This window comes from Mirounga leonina, unplaced genomic scaffold (genome assembly GCF_011800145.1).
Source record: "Mirounga leonina isolate KUSES-001 unplaced genomic scaffold, KU_Mleo_1.0 Mir_115, whole genome shotgun sequence".
Classification (NCBI taxonomy): Eukaryota; Metazoa; Chordata; class Mammalia; order Carnivora; family Phocidae; genus Mirounga; species Mirounga leonina.
Genome location: NW_023270268.1, coordinates 20,991,163 through 21,012,924, shown reverse-complemented (window position 1 = coordinate 21,012,924; position 21,762 = coordinate 20,991,163). Strand labels below are relative to the sequence as shown.

The window sequence follows — 21,762 nt, the reverse complement described above, 5'->3', positions numbered from 1 at the left end:
TGATCCTGGAGTCCCGGGATCGAGTCCCACATCGGGCTCCCTGCTCTTCTGCCTCAGTCAGAGGGTGAAGCAGACTCCCCGCCGAGCAGGGAGCCCGATGTGGGACTCGATCCCGGGACTCCAGGATCATGACCTGAGCTGAAGGCAGTCGCTTAACCAACTGAGCCACCCAGGCACCCAAGGCTGCAATGGTTTCACATGCAATTCCTAAATTAGCTACTAAAAATTTTACATAGATGAAAGATGTTACTTTCCAATACACATGAAGATTTTATGTGTGGAAAAATAATAACAACATGGTTTTCATTAACGAAATGTAGAGCAACCAAAAGCTCTGGCCTTTAACCTTATCTTCTCTTACCAGCTTCCATGCAGGTGAAGACCACGATAAAGATGTGAAGAGCTTAAACATGGGCAGACACACACATTAGAATCTTTTAACAGTTCCAAGGACTGCTATGCATAGACAAAGATTTATAGCAGCACCCTTAGGGGTGTTAATAATGTTTTGCAAAATAAGTGGAACTATCCTGGGTGATCCACAGCCCTGATGATATCAATTAGCAACCAAACGGGCTAGTGCTAACAAGGATTATGGGAGGATTTCATGTTTTGCTGCCTAAGAGAAGACAGCAAGGCAAAAGGAGTCAGAACTTGCGTTCAAACCCTAGCTCTGCTTCCTACAAATTTGTAGGCTTCAGTCAAGTTCTTCAAGTCAGAATGTGGTTTCTTTATCTGCAAATTAAGAATGTTTACTTCTAAGAGTCAGGCATTCCCCATAACCTTCATAAGCCTCTAGCACAGAAGTTCTAAACCACTTGGGATAGCCTTTTTTTTTTTGTCTCCTTCACTAAAGTGAGTCACTAGAGGATGGGAGTTATATCTAAAGGCAGCAAATACTGAATACTTGCTAAATGTTGGCTAAATGCAACATTTCAACAAAGGAGTCATTTTAAAGATGACATACTCTAGACATTCAGTTTAGCATACGCCAGTTAATATTCACCCCCTTCTACCTCCCTCATATGGAAGGGTCATTTCAACAGCTCTAAACTTTCATGGTTCCATTATCTGCTCTTTTCTCCTGACAAATCACGTCCTATGCTGGATTACATTTTGGGCTTATTTCTTGTTTTCCCAACCAGACTGAAGAACCTTAAGGTAGAATTCCTCTTCTGCATCTTAGTTTTCATTCCTGCCTTATCTGACCTACTACAAAAATACTTTTAGCTGAATGAGTAGGTATGACTGGATGGATGGATGAAAGAACAAATAAACAACCTACAGTTCATGAGTCAGACTCTCAAATATCTGACCATTTCAGAGAGGGGTGAGGGAGCTTTTCTTTTCCACAAGCCTTTCTACTTTGGCAGCATGAAAGAAGTACATTGTTTTTTTGTTTGTTTGTTTGTTTGTTTTTCTTATTGTACTTAATTCCATTAGAGAGTTGGCAGGAAAACAGAAGGCGGAACAATAAATAAAATAAGGTCCAAATGGGTCAGTATCATTACTGCTATACATTCTGCATCTTGACCTTCACCTTGGAGTTTGGCCAGGCACCAACTGTTAGTCTGAGTGTGATTTATTTGAACAATCACATAAGTGTAAAATGTCAAGGCTGCCCCTAAACTGAGTCATAACAAAAGCTAAGCAAACTAAAGCACCAGCTGCATGCTGGCTGAGTGGCACAGATTCGACCCCACGTAGTTAAATATGCTCTCTGCCCTCAAATTTAACCTGATGCCAATGTCAGAACTTGAAGTAAGTACATAGTCAATCTGATTCTGTAGAGCTTTTTTAAAATGTTCCCAACTCTCATTAAAAACTGGAATAGCACAGTAATTTCATGATGAATCTGACTACAATTGTGATCATTAAAATAGTGACTTAATTTTATGCTGTCTTTAGGATATGTTCAGCCCAAGGGTTGCACATTCAAATTCTGAGTTACACTGGTTAATATCTTTGATTTGTATTATAAAGTAGTTAAATGTGATAGAGTTCAATTAGTAAGACTTATTGACTATATGCATTCAAATTGTTGCTAAATATTTTGGAGTGTGTTAGTTTTTACTGTTAATAGAATTCTTAGGATAATCTTCCTGAAAATAAAATTAATACAGCACTGTTTATTTATATATATATTTTTTCTTTTTTCTTTTTTTTTAAGTAGACTCCACGTTGGGCATGGAGCCTGATGTGGGGCTTGAACTCATGACCCCGAGATTAAGACCTGAGCTAAGACCAAATGTCAGAGGCTTAACTGACTGAGCCACCCAGGTGGCTGGTATTTTTAATGTAAAACTGCTAGTTGCTGGGGTGCCTAGGTGGCTCAGTCTGTTAAGTGTCTGCCTTCAGCTCAGGTCATGATCTTGGGGTCCTGGGATCGAGCCCCACATTGGGCTCCCTGCTCAGTGGGGAATCTGCTTCTCCATCTCCCTCTACCCTCCCCACCCCTGCTCATGTACTCTCTCTCTCTCTCTCTCAAATGAATAATTTATTTTTAACTGCTAGTTGCTGGGACAAAGATGTGTGGTGTAAAGGTATATGCTCTATCAAGGAGGTGAAAATTTCATGGGGTTGACAAGTAGGAAGATATACAATTTCAGTAAGTTCTAGGGCAGAGTTTACATAGAAGCTTGAAATAGGAATCAATCAGTCTGTGTGAATGCATTTGTATGCATTTGTATGCATCCATGCACATATGCATTGGCACGTAACATGTACATCACCTGTGCATCAGTATGTGATGCATTAGGTAAGGTGAGGTATAAGAAAGGATTTTTCCAAGCAAAAGAACATACACATTTTGCTTGCAGCCCTCAAGTGATTTTGTTGGGCTGGAACTAAGGACAGATATGGAGGACTGACAGAATGGTAGGTAAGAGCTAGATCACAAATAAGTTTTGATGCTATGTTTAAGAGTTTGGCATTCATAGAACATAAATAAAAGTGTAATTTTTAGTTTAAATATCTGTTTCAGTTTGGGTTTTACTAAGAATTCAGTAGAAGCTTTATGTCGCCTGACAGCAGGAAATATGCTGTTGATGTGCTTTGTTTCACATTTCCTGTCTACCACTATTAGATAGCAAACTCTTCACTTTCCCAATTTGAAGACAAAGTTCTCTAACTGTCCACATGTTTTTACAGGTGCTCACTTCACATACTGTCATATTTGATCATTGTTCAACTTTTTTTGTTGTAGTAGATATTCTACCTTTAAGAATTATTATCTTGCCTTTGAAATAGTTTATCAATATATAAGTATATGTCTACTCAATTCCTAAGAAGGACATAAAAATAGGGGAAAAAATCCCTCCATGAATTAAAGAAACAAAAAGAAGAAGAAAAACACATACAAACACACAGAGACACAGATGTTTCCGGAAGTGTGGCATCTGTAGGCAAAGCCACGGGGAGTTTTAACTTAATTTTTAAAATTCATCCAGATGTCTGGTATTTCATAGATACTGTCTAGATGTTTAGCTTGTAATTTATTTTAAGATTTGATATTTCTGGTAAAAAAAAATCACATATACAGAGCGTGTACACATACACATACACCCATGTATGCATGCAAGTTAGAGACCCAGTTGCTTTAGACGCTAACATAAAATCATACACTAGCTTGTCAAGTTAGTCTTAATTCCCTTCTTATCTCACACATCATACACCTGCACCCAAACAAAGCTGGATGACAGGTTCTTTACAAAGTTTAGATCTCTGACTGCATCATTCATTCATTATGTTGAGGAAGACCACATGTTCTTATCCAGATGAATAATTCATTGTGAAATTCTTCTGTGATTCAAGGAGTTTTATGTAGTGTATCTAAGACAAAACCTTTATCAGCCTAAAAGGACCAGCAAAATACCATTCATCTTGATTTCCTCATGCACCAGAAGAACAGGACAGAATATTTTGTGTTATTTCCATGTCATCTCTAATACACAATTTGTCATCACTGGTTCACATATAAAGATCCTGGAACCACAATATTCAAATAAGTGTTAGATTTTTTTTTCCTTCTGAATTTCCCTTCTCTTTTTCAATCTCTCTAGAGATCTGCTACCAGCATACTCTGCTGGCACTTATCACACGTCTTGAGAAGGGAACACTAGATAAAAGTCTCTATCTATGACCAATCTGAAGCATGTGCTAAGAAAAAAAAAGCAATTTAGGCATAAATGTTCTCATAATTGTACTTCAACTCCTGCCCCAAGAGGCATGCAATGGGGTCCTTTATCATAGTACTGATTGTCCCAGGGAGGGTTTGTTTGGAAGACTGGGTCAGAAAAGAAAGACCCCAGGAGCTAGCACAATTTCCACTAAGCCAGGAGGGGCATTTCTACACCACTGCATCAGATCTTTAAGTGCTGATAGAAATGTGTCCCTTTTCAAATGACTTTATATTTCTTCTTAAATTTCAACAGAGCTATGGATTCATAAGCCACAAAAGTGTTTGTTTCTCTGCTTAAAGAAAATGGTCAATGCTGATTATAAAGACCTGGTGTAGTGGGATATTTCAGGGACGGGTATGAAAAATAGAATCTTGTATATAAATAAATGCGTGTTAAATAGTTATATTTATATATAATATATACTATACTCTATCATATATACTAATATATAATACAATATCAAAGATACATAGCTTTCTAATATCAAGCCCAGCTTGTATTTTGTTATTATTTTCAACATTTGGGACATTTGTTTGAAGACTATGTCAAGAAAAACAAACTTCTCCCATCTTCCTTAGGAAAACAGAACAGAGCTAATTCCCACTTGTCCTCCATTAAAAACTGTGTACCTATTTCCTAAATGACATTGGGATTAGTGTTTCCTAACAAACGAGTCATCTACCACTTCTATTTCCAGTTTACAATTCTCATGATTTGGCTTCTACATAAATGGAAGGGGAAAAAAAATGTTTGTACTTAGCTTTGCCTGGAACTGGGCCGATTGTAAACAGTTGGCTCTAGAGCGTAATTCTCAGAAAAGAACCCAGAAAGGAAAGAACCCAGATTTTGTGACTTTACAACTGATTCACTTGCCCAAAGAAGCTTTGTTTCCTGATGTATTTGCTTTCAGTCACTGGCCATCATTTTACAAAGTAAATCTTTTTTATCATTAGAAAATATTTTCTTTATCACTCCAAGTGCCTGACCAAATAATGTGAATTCAAATAAACACTTAGAGTCAATTATTAACCCAGAGCAAGTAAATACTCCTTTGCGTTCCTAGAGCTTCTCAAAAATAGATTCAAAAACATTTCAGTCTCAGCACCTTTGAGTCAGATGAATACAATATCCCTGGATTATAATTTTAAATTTAAAAAAAGAAAGAGGAAAAAATGGATACAAAGAAGACTAAATCATAAGGATGAATAGTGCAAATTTAAATAACACAGTGGCTTTATCTGATGAATATATTTGCAATTCACTGAGACTTGATAAAGAGAATTATGTACTAGAACCAGAAGAAATGTTCTCAGATCTTACCAGTTAGATGACTAAGGTATGTCTATATACTCAATATATAGGTTAATATACTCCTGATGGATAGTCACAGGAGGGGACATTAGAAATGTCAAGGTGTTCTTTACCTGTGCCACTGGAACCTCAAAACAAATAAGCAAACGAACTTTAGGGGTTAGACTTGATGATCTTTATGAAAACTCTGAAATTTGATGACTAATATCTCAGAATTCTTCAGATTAATGAGAACCATTGTTCTTCCATGGAGCCATCTATGCAACAGATATAAAAGTCTAAAGCTTTGCTATGCTCCCCCCTTCAAGAACAAAAACACAAAGCTGGCTGCTTCAAGTTTTAAAACTTCTTATTTATGTTTTATATAAATAGTACTCTGTAAAAAAATAAACAGATTAATCAAGTATATACCCTCAATGAATACGTCATCTAGCAATAGGAGGAGGTAAAGATATAAAAATTATATCTTAAGATAGGGTAGTTAGGTATGGATTCTTACCGGATTTGAGATGCAGAGAGAAGAGAAAAGTGATATACTTTTAAGAGAGAAATTTAGAAGAACAGTAAGACAGAAAATGAAGGTGAGACAGCAAAATAAGGTGTGTTTCTAATGGAGAATATTGCAGGTGAGCAACAGAAGAGAAGTTTGGAAAGGTAGGTTGTGGTCAAATCACAGAGGACCATGAGGCTCAGCATGAAGATACACTGAAGGTTTCTGAATGAGTAGGTGCTATGATCTGCCCTGTATAGTATAAACAGACAGGGGAATGAAGGACATGGTTGTCAAGGGACAAGAATGGAGATAGCTGGCCTTGCACGGAGGCTAGGGCAATTGTATGAGCAAGGCACAGACTTGTACGAGGCCAGGATGAGGGTAGTAACCAAGAGGGAACGAGTAAAGGATGGGAGGGGAGTGGATTCTAGCACCTGAATAGACATATGGACTGAGATAGAAGAGGCAGAGACACCTAGAAAGTTTCAACTCTGTGAAGTGCAGGACCAAAAATGAAACTAGGAAAGACAGGGGAAAAGTTGGGGATGATGGTCAAGGTTAGGCTTTTCTTTCTTTTTTTCTCTTTCTTTCTTCTGTTATTTTTTTCTTTCTTTCCTTTTTTTTGAACTTGTAAAACAGAGGTGCTGACAAGCCACCCAAGTTAGTGACCGATAAGTCATGGAAAGTCAGGTCAGGTTTTAGGCTGGAAATGTGGAATGCTGAGACATCTAGGCACAAGTGATGGTTGAAGCCATGGAGGAATGTTGTGTTACCATTCACCAATTTCTGCTTCCCTTCCCTGGAGGAGATTATTCTTCCCTGCCCATGATAATCAAGCTTGACCATGGGACTTGACAAAGTAAAGTGAGAAGAATATTAGATGTCCTTTCCATTAAGAAGCTTCGAGAGCCTATTGATTCACAATCTTTTTTCTCCCCCTGCTATAGAATTGGTAATGTCCAGCTAGTGACTCCTTCATTAGCCTAGCCTGCAGTTAGTTAATCTGGAAAAAAAAAACACAGCTAATATGTAGTGTGAGGGAGAAATAATTAGTTGTTGTAAAAGCCACTAGGATTTGGAGGTTGTTTATGACTGCAGTATAAACTAGCCTAACTTAATTGATAGACCATGGGAATGAATAAGATTACCCAAAAAGGAAAACTAAAGAAAGATCAGAAGATGACCAAGCCTGGGACTTAATTCTATGATTGTGAATTTGTTATTTCACAGGAAGAAGAATGAGCTACATTTGCTAAGTTACTTTGGGAATACTTCTTAATTTTTCTCACTACTTCTTCTGTGTAAAAAAACCTCACATTTAAAAAAACCTTGCTAGATGAGACAAAATCATTCTGGCCATATTTGGAAATGTTTGCTCTTTGAATTATTCTCTGATGATTAGCAACCATTCTTACATACCAACAATTTTGAGTGTTTGATATATTTTTAAAAATATTATTTTTGTCTGGAAATTTTTCTTTGTGTAAATTCACTACTAGCACTCTTCATTAGATCATGAGAAATAAAATTATGCTTTAATGTTAGGGAGTCCCATCCTGCCTAGAGGTAGGGGAACTAGGCTTTCTGTGAGCGGTTGGTGGTTGATCACCGAATATTATCTTTTGCTCACCATGCCAGCAGGCAGATTGACATAAGCAATGACCAAAAAAAAAAAAAAAAATCCCAAAACTATAGTTCGTGAATAAGAGCTTACCCTACACATCATGTAGACATATTTGTTATCCTAAGGCAGCAATTAAAACCCATAATATATGATTTAGGAATTTAAGAGAAATTGTTTGTCAAAATTATTTTTATCAAGTAGATATGCAGTGAAACTTTGCTCATTATGACTATTCTACTTGTATTTTAGAGAATCCCAGGAAAGCCTCCAAATCAATGCTCTAATTCAAGCCCACACCACTTCTTGTCCTTTTCACTATTGTTGTCCACTCTTCTTTAAGGTGCTCATCTATCAAACAGTTGTATACTTAGCATTTTTAAAAGCAGTTAGCTTTTTTATATTGCTGGATTATTTTTATTAAGAATGATTTTGTAAAATTAGTAAAATGTGATTTAATGCATCTATATCTTTTATGTATGGATAAGACCAGAAATCACAAAACAACCTTGTGTATTAAGCAGTATAGTTAAAATTTTTTATTGTTAAAAAATACATGATCTTTGATTCTAGAGTCTTATCTCTCTCTCCTTCTGCCTCCAAGTATTTAACTATTCTAGAAAACTAGCTCAGAGACCCATCTTGTTTTCAGGGTTGTATTTCTTCCTAATCAATACGAAGAAGCAGACAGTAATAAAAAGGACAAGTAATAGTTTTAAGAAAATTCCAATTTGTCAGCATAGGTGCATCTGATTTATATTGCAATACAAATGGGTAAGAAGGCTATAAAATGACAGGAGCTTTCTTGGGCTACTTCTCATGGGTAGTTTTGTGGAAATCCCAATTTAAGGATAGAATTCAGCTTAAAACATCTGGTGAGTGTGTTGAAATTGTTAGTCTTTCAACTTATATGACTTTTTTTCCTGGGTATAGTTTCCCATGGATTAGGAAGGCAATGTACTTCTGATGCTCATAACGTTCTTCCTTTGGCTTTAGGATATCTGTACTAACTTTACAGACTTTGCTATCCTTTCTGTCCTTCTGGAATTTTCTTAGCTTCATCTTGAAAGGGTATGTCACCATTTCAACACCATTCCAACCATTAGATAAATGCTGGCCTCTCCGCTAAGAATGTTTATTTTATGTAGGTTCTCACCACACCCCAATCCAAAACCTATTTCCATTTAACTTCTGAAAGGACAGAACCTTCACGACTGCCATCCTTTCCATACGAGTTTCTGAGACTGAGGGATGGAGGTATATATTCATAACTCATTTATTATTCTAGTTTCCTAGGATAGTTAAATACTTGGAGGCAGAAGGAGAGAGAGATAAGACTCTAGAATCAAAGATCATGTATTTTTTAACGATAAAAAATTTAACCCTACTGCTTAATGTGCAAGGTTGTTTTGTGATTCCTGGACTTATCCATACATAAAAGATATAGATGCATTAAATCACACTTCCCTAATTTTACAAAATCATTCTTAATAAAAATAACCCAGAGACAACACACATGGGAACCTTTCTTAACCCAAGTTAGCAGTTTTACCACTGTGTACAAATATATTTTTAAATGATGAGAATCCTCAATTTAACAGGGATTTTTCTTTTTTCATTTTAAAGGGGATTCAAGGTAACCCAAATAGCTATTGATAAAAATATCTAAGAACAGAGAAGACTGGGGACAAGCAAAAACTTTACATCAAACCCCATCTCTTTATATCAAGCTAATTTCTTTGTTCTTCCTACCTACTATCTTTTTGCAAAAAAAAAAAAAAAAAAAAAAAAAACTTTATGGTAAATATGGCTTTAGGGATCCCAGTTTGTACCCTGATACCTAGGAGCAGAAATTACACTCACCTGCCTCATTACTGCTCATTCCCCTACAGCCCCCAAAATAAGGCAGTGAATTTTCAGTTAATAGAGAAAAGATTAATGCTTTCTTGATAAGGTTTTAAATCTGAATTAATAAGATGGCATAATCCAGTTCTTGCTCTGGATACTAAAGAATTGAACATGACAAGCACTTTTTTTTCCCTTTAGTATGTTGTGACACAAAATTGGATGAATCAGAGAACCAAAGGAGTGAAAGAAAATACAGTGATTCAATAGGTATTTTACTCAGTAACTACACCATGCTAGACCAGGGTACAAAGATGACAGTTGCACTCAGCCTCAGAGAGGACATGGGGATCTCAGGGAGTGTGCGGCATAATGCATCTACCAATAATATACTTCGGTAAAGGACATGACATGTGTCATGGGAACTCAGAGCGAATATCATTATTCCTTACAGATTCACATAGAAGCAAGCATCTCTCCAGAACCTTTGAAGAGCATATATGTGTCTAATCAATGCCACCATGTGTAATAAAGTTGCTTTAATCTGTTCTATTTGTTCACTGTAGCATTTTACATTTTCATCAGTTATGGCTGGAAGATTCTCTTCTACTTAAGATATTACTATTGATGATGATAAAAATGCTTCCTGACCATTGTCATTTGTAGGGATTAGAAAACAACCGACATGTACCAGCCATGGTGTTCTAGAAATTGATTTATTAAAGACACATCTATGAATCACACAGGACCTCTTTTTATGTAAATATTGAGGACCAGTGGTCTTATATTTAAAAATGCCAGCTTCGGGAAACCCCACGGGCTTCCCCTGCCATGAATAAACTGGTTGCTTGCAGGAGCTATCCCAAGAGGTCATTCAGAGGCCATTATTTCACTGTGAAGACTCTGTTTAAAAGAATAATTGGTATCAATAACACTTACCTGTGTATGCAGAGGGAAGGTTACCCAGACATAACAAGCCCAGAATCACACAGCCACTACTTAAAACAATGCAGGGTTTGGGATTTATGAGAATAAGTCCTGTCAGTAATAATGCCCTTACCGGGGCCTTCTTGATTCATTTGGCATCCGCTGCCATGTACTCACAGTCAAATCTGCCATGCGGTTATAGGCTAAGGTGCTGCATACAAGACATAAACGATACCCACTGAAAAGATTTACTTCTCAAAAACATGACTTCAAGTGCCTTTATGCTTTTGTGTTCCTCTAAAACAGCCACAGGACCATTTCAAATGTAAAATCTGCAATATAACTAGTGATTATCTTAAACAGTTGCTTAGGGGGATTGGAAAAATGAGGAGAAACAATTACCATTACGCAGAAAGATGGATCGAGCATGAATCAATGTGGCAGGAACATAAGGAAACAGACACGGGGCTAGACAAGGGAAGGGACCCCCAAACAACGATGATGACAACAACAACAAAGATCATCGCTTAACCTGTTTTGTCAGAGCTGGTATTGATGGTATTGGTAGTGATGGAGGTGAAGGTAGTCTTTGCGCTGTCCTTGGCAGTTACAGATTTCTGCTTATTTTTCATGGCTTCCAGTGCTTTGAGCTTCTTGGCATGTTTCGTGCCTTTGTAGTGGGCCGCAGCCTGGCTCTACAAAGGAGAACAAAATGAACCATGCAATCAGGCTCATTTCTAAACTGGCATTCTCTGTATTACTGCAAATACAGACTCCCTTTCAATAATAGGTACCATTCAAGCTAATTCTGGCAGTTGCCAAACAGTAGGGCTCTATTTAGAATGATGCTAGAAAGCAATGGGAATCAAGTTCTGAAACCTCGGGACCGAAGGAAGAAATATTCTATCGTTTCTCTTAAGAGAAATGTAGCTGAACATTAACACGTCGATAACATTTTCTTGGTGGAGTGGGGGAAAAAAAAAAAAAAAAGAATCTATACCCATATTGCTTTTGTTCTGCCACAGAAGATGCTGGGCTCCCAAAGATTAACAAGGGCCCCAGAAAAGAGTAACTCTCTTGGCTCAGGAAATGTGTTTTCTCTTTCTACAATGTATCTTATTAATATGATCCCCAACAGGTGTCTACAAGGAAAAGTTCACATATAACAAGGGAAGTGGGCACCCTGGAGACTAAGATTGAAGCGTTCAAAAGCAAATGCACTAAGTCCAGATGAAGTACACAGAAGTTGGGCAATTTCCTGATCCTTTCTTACTCCTTGCTTCCTACAGAGGTAGCCTGAGAAATTAAATGGAGTGGCATTCCTTAAACATGTGGGTCTTTCATGCAGGAGGCTCCAGTGTGTTTTGACTACTTAATGGGGCCAATACTATTCTTTTATCCATGACTTCTGAGATTTGAACAGTAATACACATTTTTTCCAAGTTTACATTTTCTTAACACGATTTTGTTGTTGTTGTTCTTACTAGAGACACATTAATTGAGATAGAAAATCATTTTAAAGAATTCTGTGTTTATTAATGTTCACTGGAAGAAAAGAAGACTTGGTGGCTTGGGGTGGGATGGGAGTGGGCCGGGAGATTCTTAGATCAGCTCAAAACCCTTAAAAAGTCTCACAAAGAAGAAATCTCAGTGGAGGACTATATCAGTTAGACTACCTACCACTTCCCACGACTTATTTAAACTCCATGTTCTACTCCATGTTCTGGCTCCATTTTGCCAGAAAAATAATAACCACACTGTCCTCTTTGTCACAGCAATGGTGGGTAGGTAGGGTTGCAGTATAATATCTTTTTATAAATAGATAAATAAATAATCCACACCTTCATTTGCATCATTCTGACAAGTATTCTCAAAAGACTAGGTACCCTTATTGAAAGAACACTGGACAAGGAAATTATATTAGAAACAGTCTGAACAGAGAGGACACTCATGCATCAGTTACAAGTTTTCCAACAACACATAACATCAAAGGACACAGTGTGAGCCAAAACGTGAAGTCAAGACTTGCTATAGTTAACTGAAAAACTAACTAGTGATAGATTTGATTGAGTTGATTCTACATAAAGAATGCCACTTTGATGGACAGAGTTGCATCCCCTTTTTTCCTGCTTAGTTCTCCTTTTTAATAAATCGAGTCCTTTGGCCCTATCTTTTGAGGACAATATGCTATAGTCAATTAAATCCACAATATAGAGAGTCATCTTCTCTAGGCAGCTGGTTACGTGTTTTCCTGTAAAGCGAAGTTCCTCTCTTCTCTCTGTCGGCATTCCTACCCTTGACACAGAAGTGAATGTTTTATATATAATACACATTAAAAGACAGGGTTTAGTTTAACAATGCTATCTGCACTTATACCTCCAAAATATACATTTTAAGGCTTCTAGCAAATCTTCATCCTCAGTAGTATTTCAAATCAGACAAGACTGTTTTAACACACCATAGGACCAGGTGAATGTCGCTATTTTGGATATTCGGAAACTTACTCCAAAAAAACCCCTGCAAGTGAAGAAAGTACTTACGCCCCCAGAATGTTCTCTGTGCAGGTACAGCTAAGCCAATGCTTTCAACCAGTGAAATGGCTCAGGGAGTCATGAGGAGAAGGGGGGTGATAGAATGAGCAATAGTTGGTGGTGGCCTCCCAAGTGAAACACCTGATCCATTAAAAACATGATAAAAAATGCACACTCACTTGAATACTTGAATAATAGTCCCAAAGCATCTTGATAATAATTATTTTAATTAAAAATTATCTGACTTAAAAAAAAGGTAACTAAGCCTTTTCTAAATTTGAAAACAACAACAACAACAACAAAAAAAAAACAAATGAAGATCCAAAGCGCTATGGAAAGATCAGGACACTTAAAATTTAGGGGAAAGATAAAGTATAGAGGGGTTGACTGCCCTGGAGGTGATCAATGTGATTATGATGATGAAGGGCATATGTGTTGGGGGAGGAGGTGGATATACAAGTTGGAAACTGAATGTAAACAGATAACTCTTTCTGGATATTTTACATTTCCTTTGTCATAGACCTTTATTTAATGTTTGTAGAATTTATTGTACTGCTCTTGGATTATACTGGTATACATTTTTCTAGTCAATGCATGTTGACCCCATAACTTCTGATCCATCTTGATACAGGTGTGTTGTATAAAGGTGTGTTCCTTGCGTAAAGGAAGTACACCCAGCGAGCTCTCTTTACCCCTTTTGGCCATTTCCTGGACTGAATAAATTATTCAGCCCCATCTAATATTTCTGTAACTATAGACAAAGCTGGGAGATTTTTTTTAAAAGCAGTAGTTGGTCAGAGATATTTCTTTGGGCCTCAGCTGCTTTTCCTTTGGGTAGAGAGGCACTGGATGCACCCTACCACCCCATATTCCTTCTGGGGTTGTTTCTATTATTAGCCAGTCTCTGAATCAAGTCACTCCCAGAAACCTGGGAACCATCAGACACAAGCAAACATTATTTTGTCACAAGAATGGCTTCGAGGTTAAATAAGTGTGCTATTTCATTATGGCACATTTCAGCATTCTGTATTTTAAAACTGAAACAGAATCAGATGATCATAGTACACACAGAAGTGAGCAGAACAATAGATATGGGGCTTTGACAACTTCTTTTTAAATAATGAGTGTAGTATTAGGGTACTGTACAATAAACATTACTACTACCGACCTTGAAATAGCACATGACAGCATGAAATCTAACAAGTGTCATCCCAGAGGCAAGTGCTGACATTAAAGATATGCACACACATTCCTGTAGAATAGAATGATGCCACTTTAAATGTCATCACCACATCCCAGTCATCAGTAGCCGGTCAGGCTTTCTCATCTTCAAATTTTATCTTTAGTATTTCACAATGGCTTCAAGTTTAAATGCAACTGAAGTCCCAAAGTAGACAAAAATAATTGTCAAATGACCAAAATTGGGAGAGGAATCTCGTTCTTTTGAAAGACACATACACACATTTATTTTACTGATCTAAGTGGGAGGCCAATTGATAAATCGCTTTTATCTTATGAAACTCAATGAGTAATTTTATGTTAATATTCATCTATCATTTTATCTCATTAGCACCAATACATTGTACATTTTTACTCTACCTCTCTTTAATATGAGGTGTCTTAATATGATTTTTAAAAACTAAGTTTATTGTTAGCACACACATCTAGTTCCCATAGCCAGCTAGTTTTCATGAACACATGTGATTTCAAAAGGAACATGGTAGTCTTTGTTAGTTTGCGATATCAATGTAATTTTGCCACATATGAAATTGCATTAAAATTAAATGAACATTATCATAATAAAAGGTAACATCAGAAAAAGAAAGAGTAGTTATTAGAGAAGTTGTAATCCTTTTTGAGTGGGGGAGAGATAATACTTGAGCTACAGGAATTTTTTCTTCCTTCCCCTTCCCCTTCCTTCCATCCTTCCTTCCTTCCTTTCCTCCCTTTCTGTCCCTCTCTCTTTCTTTCTTTCTAAGAAATTATCTGATATTTTTAATTTTAGCTTAGATTATCGTTTCGAGATAAAGAGGAAAATAAAATGATAAAACATGATATCGTATCCTAAACTCTAAAACACTTACTTTAGATTTACATTTTAGGAATTATTAAAAATTACTTCAGGGAAAAGTTCAACATTTTGATTTATCTATGTACAGTTGTTTTTATGTTGTATATACTCATTCAAATGTAATACTGAGGCAGTGTTTACAGACTCAGCCCTATAGGTTAGGGCCATTTTAAATTGGTCAGCAGCTTATTAAATATTTTGAATATCACTTTTGTATATACCAATCCTTAATGTATCTTAATTCTTTTATTATCAACTCTCAGCTTCATTTAACATTGATATAAATAAAGAATTAGTTCTCAAAGTGTGGTCCCCAGACCAGTATCAGCAGCAGCAGCTGGGGTCTTGCTATAAATGCAAATTCTCACTGTCCGTCCCAGACTACTGAATCAGAAACAGTGGAGCTGGGGGGCTTAGTAATGTGGGCTTTACAACCTCTCCAGGTGCTTATAATGCATACTAATGCTTCAGAACCACTCATCTTAAATGTGTTAGAGCATTTTCTTCAAAGATGGTCCCTTCTTACATCCAAATGGCCAACAGACACATGAAAAAGGCTCAACATCGCTCGGCATCAGGGAAATCCAAATCAAAACCTCAATGAGATACCACCTCACACCAGTCAGAATGGCTAAAATTAACAAGTCAGGAAATGACAGATGTTGGCAGGGATGCGGAGAAAGGGGAACCCTCCTACAGTGTTGGTGGGAATGCAAGTTGGTGCAACCACTCTGGAAAACAGTATGGAGGTTCCTCAAAAAGTTGAAAAAAGAGCTACCATATGATCCAGTAATTGCACTACTGGGTATTTACCTCAAAGATACAAATGTAGGGATCTGAAGGGGTACGTGCACCCCGATGTTTATAGCAGCAGTGTCCACAATAGCCAAACTGTGGAAAGAGCCAAGATGTCCATCGACAGATGAATGGATAAAGAAGATGTGGTATATATATATATATATATATACACAATGGAATATTATGCAGCCATCAGAAGGAATGAGATCTTGCCATTTCAACAACGTGGATGGAACTGGAGGGTGTTATGCTGAGCGAAATAAGTCACTCAGGGAAAGACATGTATCATATGACCTCACTGATATGAGGAATTCTTTTTTTTTTAATTTTTAAAATTTTTTTTATTTTTTAAATATTTAATTTATTTATTTGACAGAGAAAGACACAGCGAGAGAGGGAACACAAATGGGGAGTGGGAGAGGGAGAACCAGACTCCCTGCCGAGCAGGGAGCCCGATGCGGGACTCGATCCAGGGACTCCAGGATCATGTCCTGAGCCGAAGGCAGTCGCTTAACCAACTGAGCCACCCAGGCACCCGATATGAGGAATTCTTAATCTCAGGAAACAAACTGAGGGTTGCTGGAGTGGGGGGTGGGATGGGAGGGATGGGGTGGCTGGCTGATAGACATTGGGGAGCGTATGTGCTATGGTGAGCACTGTGAATTGTGCAAGACTGTTGAATCACAGATCTGTACCTCTGAAACAAATAATGCAATATATGTTAAGAAAAAAAAAAAGAAGAAGATAGCAGGAGGGGAAGAATGAAGAGGGGGAGATCGGAAGGGGAGACGAACCATGAGAGATGATGGACTCTGAAAAACAAACTAAGGGTTCTAGAGGGGAGGGGGGTGGGGGGATGGGTTGGCCTGGTGATGGGTATTAAAGAGGGCACGTTCTGCATGGAGCACTGGGTGTTATGCACAAACAATGAATCATGGAACACTACATCAAAAACTAATGATGTAATGTATGGTGATTAACATAACAATAAAAAATTTTTAAAAAAGATGGCCCCTTCTTTAATAAATAACCAAAGTTTAGCTTTTTTAAAAAGATTTATTTATTTAATTTTAGAGGGGTGAGGAGGGGCAGAGGGAAAGAATCTCATGTAGACCCCTCCTGAGTGTGGAGCCCAAGGAGGATGCAGGGCTCAATCTCAGGACCCTGAGATCTGACCTGAGCTGAAGTCAAAAGTCGGTCACATAACCAACTGTGCCACCCAGGTGCCCCTTAAGTCTAGATTTTTTAAGATTAATATTTAATCATTTAATATTTACTAAATGTGAACAATGGGTATCACCCAAGAAAAAACAAAAGCTTCTTTCCTTAAAAACAAGTCATAACAAGAAACTAAAAAAATAACTCTGATACACAGGTAATTGGGGAACTTCTATCAAAGAGGGATGGATGCAAAAGAGCAAATCAACCTTAGTAACCTCCAAACGATTTTAAAACCCCATAGAAGTGCTTCCCAAGTCCTTGAAATTTTCTCTTTCCAGTTTGTACCTTTTCTTTTCAAGCTAATTATTGTTGCAGCATGACCCTCTGACCCCATTATTTTACCTTTATATTGAATTCTTTGCTATGATTTATTTTTCCGGGGTCTGGGGACAGCTCTATGAAAAAAATAAATAAAAATTGAGCCCTGTGCACAACACTTAAAACATTCCTATAACAAGTACCTAGTCCACTATTTTACATGCATCAAACTGACTTAGTGTTAGTCATGTCTAGCTTCCTCTCTTATGTACTTAGGGCTCTTTTACCGAGGGAAACTTCTAGCCAGCAGACAAAAAAAAGACCACTCTGGTAAGCTAAGAGAGTGCTTCCTCTGTTACTCCATTTAACAAAATATTTGAAGAAGAAACTTAAAAGACAGAATAGTTCATTGTTTTACACTTACCTTACTGCTGTGGATACATGTACCTTTCAAATTCTCTTACATAATGGGGAAAATGATACGATATAGATATTTTTATCGCTTAATTACATGTCCCATAAAGAATATTTAATAATTTATTTCAACACTTGATTGTGTAGTTAACATCTAAGTAGACGACTGCATTATGAATAAAAATGAAAATTCCCTTGCAATGAGTCCCAAAGTGAAAAACATGATTCAATTAAGAGTGTTCTCTGAGCTCAAGTGATTGATGCCTTACTTTAAATGTGTTCCTGTCTTCCGTACTTTTCCATACAGAAATGAACACTAAGAGTCACAGGAATAGAAAAAAAAAAAAAATAGAACAAAAGAGATAATGCCCCAAGAGTAGAGTGATTTTTATACACCACCACTACCCACTGGAAGAAAGAAATTCTAAATAAACAAAGAAAAAGAAAAGAGGCATGTCACAGTTTCTCAGATACATTAGGTAACTCTTTGATTTTTTACAAGAAAAGAAAATACGTTGTCACTAAGTACTTATGTAGTTGTGAAAAAAGTAATCTAGATGGACTCACTTATCTTTTCAAGGTTTCTCAATGCATCTACAAACTTCAAGACTTTTAAGCGATAAGTATTTAATGTTTTCAAGTATTTAATGTGAGTGCTAAAGTACAGGACTTATTTGAGCGAGAGAAGCGAGAGAAGCTAATCTGAGAGGTCTTGCCTGGTTCCTGCTGTGAAACCACTATTTTTGTATATTTGGAATCCAGACAGCTGCCTCACTGACCTCTCGTGGTGGGGTCCTGACTGGGGGACACTGGCTCACCATGGGCTCTGGTATGTATGTATGTATGATGTATGTATGGAATGTATGTGATGTGATGAAGCCAAAAGAAACATCTGGCTTTGCCTAAGTTTGGTCAATATTGATGGGAGCTTTTTGTAAGCCCAATCCTTCTGATGAGTTTAAACTCTAGTGATATAATCACAAACATGTTTTGTATGGAACTAAGAGAAATCAGAAAAACCACTTTGTCTAACTACTCAACCAGTGTTCGGTATCCTTTCACAACGCCCGTAGCTTAACACTCTGCTCAGCGTGTGATTGTCACGTACCACTTAAAATGTGGGGGATTTAGAAATGTTGAATCTAATTATATGTGAGGGTCAAGCTGTCAGAGGTATTGGTATCAGTAACAGAGAAAAATGGCTTTATTTCCCGGCAGGATATGCATGCTTCCTCTAAATAACCCCCAACTTCCTCCTCCAGGCAACCTACCTGCCCCGGGACAACCCCACAGTCCTGACCCTCACGGTCACCACCTCTGCTCTCTATAGAGAACATTGCTTGCAGTGTAGCTCAAGGAGGCATAGCCTTCCCTTTTATTCTCTTAAGGATAATACCACAAGAAGAAATAATTTTCAGGCCTTTGCGTGACTGCTTCCCTCTGTCTGGAGAACCATTACTTGTTTGGCAGAAATCTACTCATCATGTTTCACCTGTTCCATGGAGTCCAGGGTAGGTCTGCGTTATAACACGTCACTGCCATAAAAAAGGCTAAGTGTCTGTTTCTTCTAATAGGGAATGAATCTCTCAACAGAGAGAGAAAGACCTAGTGTTACTCATCATTCTGTCCCTAGAACCTAGTATGGATCTCTAAGTAGGTGCCTATTAAATGCACGTTGAATTAATTTCACATTTTGATTTTAAAATGGAAATATGCATATGGTGTCTCAATGGATTTTGTATGTGAACAGGGTTCAACTTAATTCTCTGCCATTCTTTGGCACTCTGCCTTATCTGTTGAACACACTTTAGGGAATTTTTATGGCGCTTAATGCTGGAAAAGCATCTGGCACAAACACAAACTATTATTTTTTCTCAGGGAAAAAGCTTATCATCAACTGCAAATTGTGCTATTTACAGGAGCTCTCTTTGCATGGAATGTAGCAAAGGAATAATATGGAGACTGTTTCACTTTTTAAAAATTTTGATAAATAACTAACAAGTTTTTTAATCTCAGAAATGTAATGAACTATTCCAGTGATGACTCGCAATTTAAGATTTCTCTGAAAGACTAAATTCTTATGTAAGAATTTTCAGTACTTGGAGAATGCTATTTCTCTGTTAACGTTATTTTTAAACTTTCAAAATGGAATATTTTATGCTCTAAAACAATACAGGGAAATTAATTACGACATCGTTAACCCACGTTCCTCCCTGAAAGCCCACATAATAATATATATCTTGTATTTGCTGAAAAAAGAGCACCTTCCATTTGGGAAAACTTATCAAATCCCCTACTTTTCCACAAACCAAGGAAGGGCTTCCCTCTATAATTTGGTAGCAATTCTAATCTCTAATTCATAAATTTGAGAATTGTTCTGATTGCAACTTTAATGAACTTGTCCCAAAGATGACCTCTAAGATATGCAATTGTTAATAAGATCATTGGGCTCACAAAATAACTATTTATATTTGAGATAGATATTTTATCAGTGTTAAGCATCAAAACAGTTTTCTGAAGTACTTTGACTCTACTGGGATAAGATGAAGAGTGAGATGACAAATAACCTCAAGAACTTAAACCCTTATAGGCATAATCAACCTATATTCCAGCTGCAGTCCATTCATTCACAAAGGACTCACAGAACTGTAGCCAGACATTATTGTAGTAATGGGAATAGAGCAGAGACAAGTGAGACTGATAAATTACATTTACACATCTTCTCTATAAAAAGAAATACCAAAGACAAAGTAAAAAGGTTTGAAAAAATATGAAAAATACTTGTAAATCCTACTGCAAAGAGGTTAAACTTCACATTACATAAAGAATATCTAGAAAATCAGGAAGAAAAAAACACCAATGATTAGAAAAATTGGCAAAGCCTTCATACAATTCAATGAGATAAATTATCTCAAAGTACCTAAGGTTTCTTGGGATGGAATGGGGGCTCAATAATGAGAATAAATGGCCATTTTTTTGGTCAAAATAAAAGAAAGTTAATGTTCATCTGTATAAATCAATTTGGTGCCTAGGTAAGAATTCTGGAAATAGAAAAAAAAAGAACTGTGAATAAATTGTTATTTTGTGGAAATTGTGGGTTTAGAAAAAAGAGAGAAGAAAATACTTTAAATAAGAGAAGTTATGCCAACTGAACCCCACTTCAAGACGTTCCTTTGACCAAAGAGGTCTGAGGTAAGAGAATTTGTGGGAAAAACCCAGCAAAATCACCCAACTTCCCAAATAATGATCTCTTGGACTTAGGAAAATATTTGGTGGACAGAAAACAGTGTTTGTTGTTGTTGTTTTTAATTTCATATAACCAAAGTTGCAGGAAGAAATGGCTTTGGCCTTGGATTAACTTTTGGAGGAAGGGTGAGCTGGGAAGAGATAGTGGCAATGGACTCTAGAAGACTGAGTTACCTGGGCATGCGTAAATGCCCGATACCTTGTTATGCCAAAATTTCTTCCCCTTGCATAAGAAAGTATTTATTTTCCGATTGACCAGGGGGTGCATGAGTTATGCTAGCAACTCTAATCCCATCCCAAGTAGAGAAAACTTCCACAAATGGTGAGGTATTAATAACACAGCGTCCCCCTCGAGCAATCAGTAGTCCTTGGCAGAATTCTGGCCAGAGGGTTTTTTTTTCCTGAATGATGTTTGGAGGAAGAGCTCAGTGTGTCATGAATGCATCTCCTGATCCTGCTGTTCCTTTACACAGTGGATGTTTGTATGAGGCGTTTCATGGAATGCTCATCTGTGCCAGGTAGTCTGTTAGAGGCTTTATATGAACATTCTCACTCATTCCTTGCAAGGACCTATGAGGGAATTATACACTCACCGTGAGCATTTTATAAATGGAGAGACGGAAAGTTAGAGCCACTCAACCACATAGTAAGGGCAAAGCAGGGTGTGCACCTATCTGTCTCACTCCAAAGACCCCACACACAGCTCCCGTTGCCAGTCCCAAAGAGACTGGAACATGGAGAGCCTTATTACATAACTTCATAGTGGCTCACCTTGCAAAGGACATAAGTAAGGCTAAATAGTGCATAGATATTAAGCTCATGAATAAGAAAGTATTCTTGATTTT

The 21,762-nt window shown here is 37.3% G+C and overlaps 1 protein-coding gene across 2 annotated transcripts in view; it reads right to left on the bottom strand.

Annotated features, from left to right (window-relative positions):
• Window positions 1–21,762, bottom strand: part of ZNF385D (zinc finger protein 385D) — a 932,012-nt gene that overhangs the window by 67,672 nt on the left and 842,578 nt on the right. For both annotated transcript variants that reach the window (XM_034993847.1, XM_034993852.1), the window contains one exon: window positions 10,911–11,073. In XM_034993847.1, the coding sequence (XP_034849738.1) occupies window positions 10,911–11,073 (163 nt within the window). The remainder of the gene's footprint in view (window positions 1–10,910; window positions 11,074–21,762) is intronic.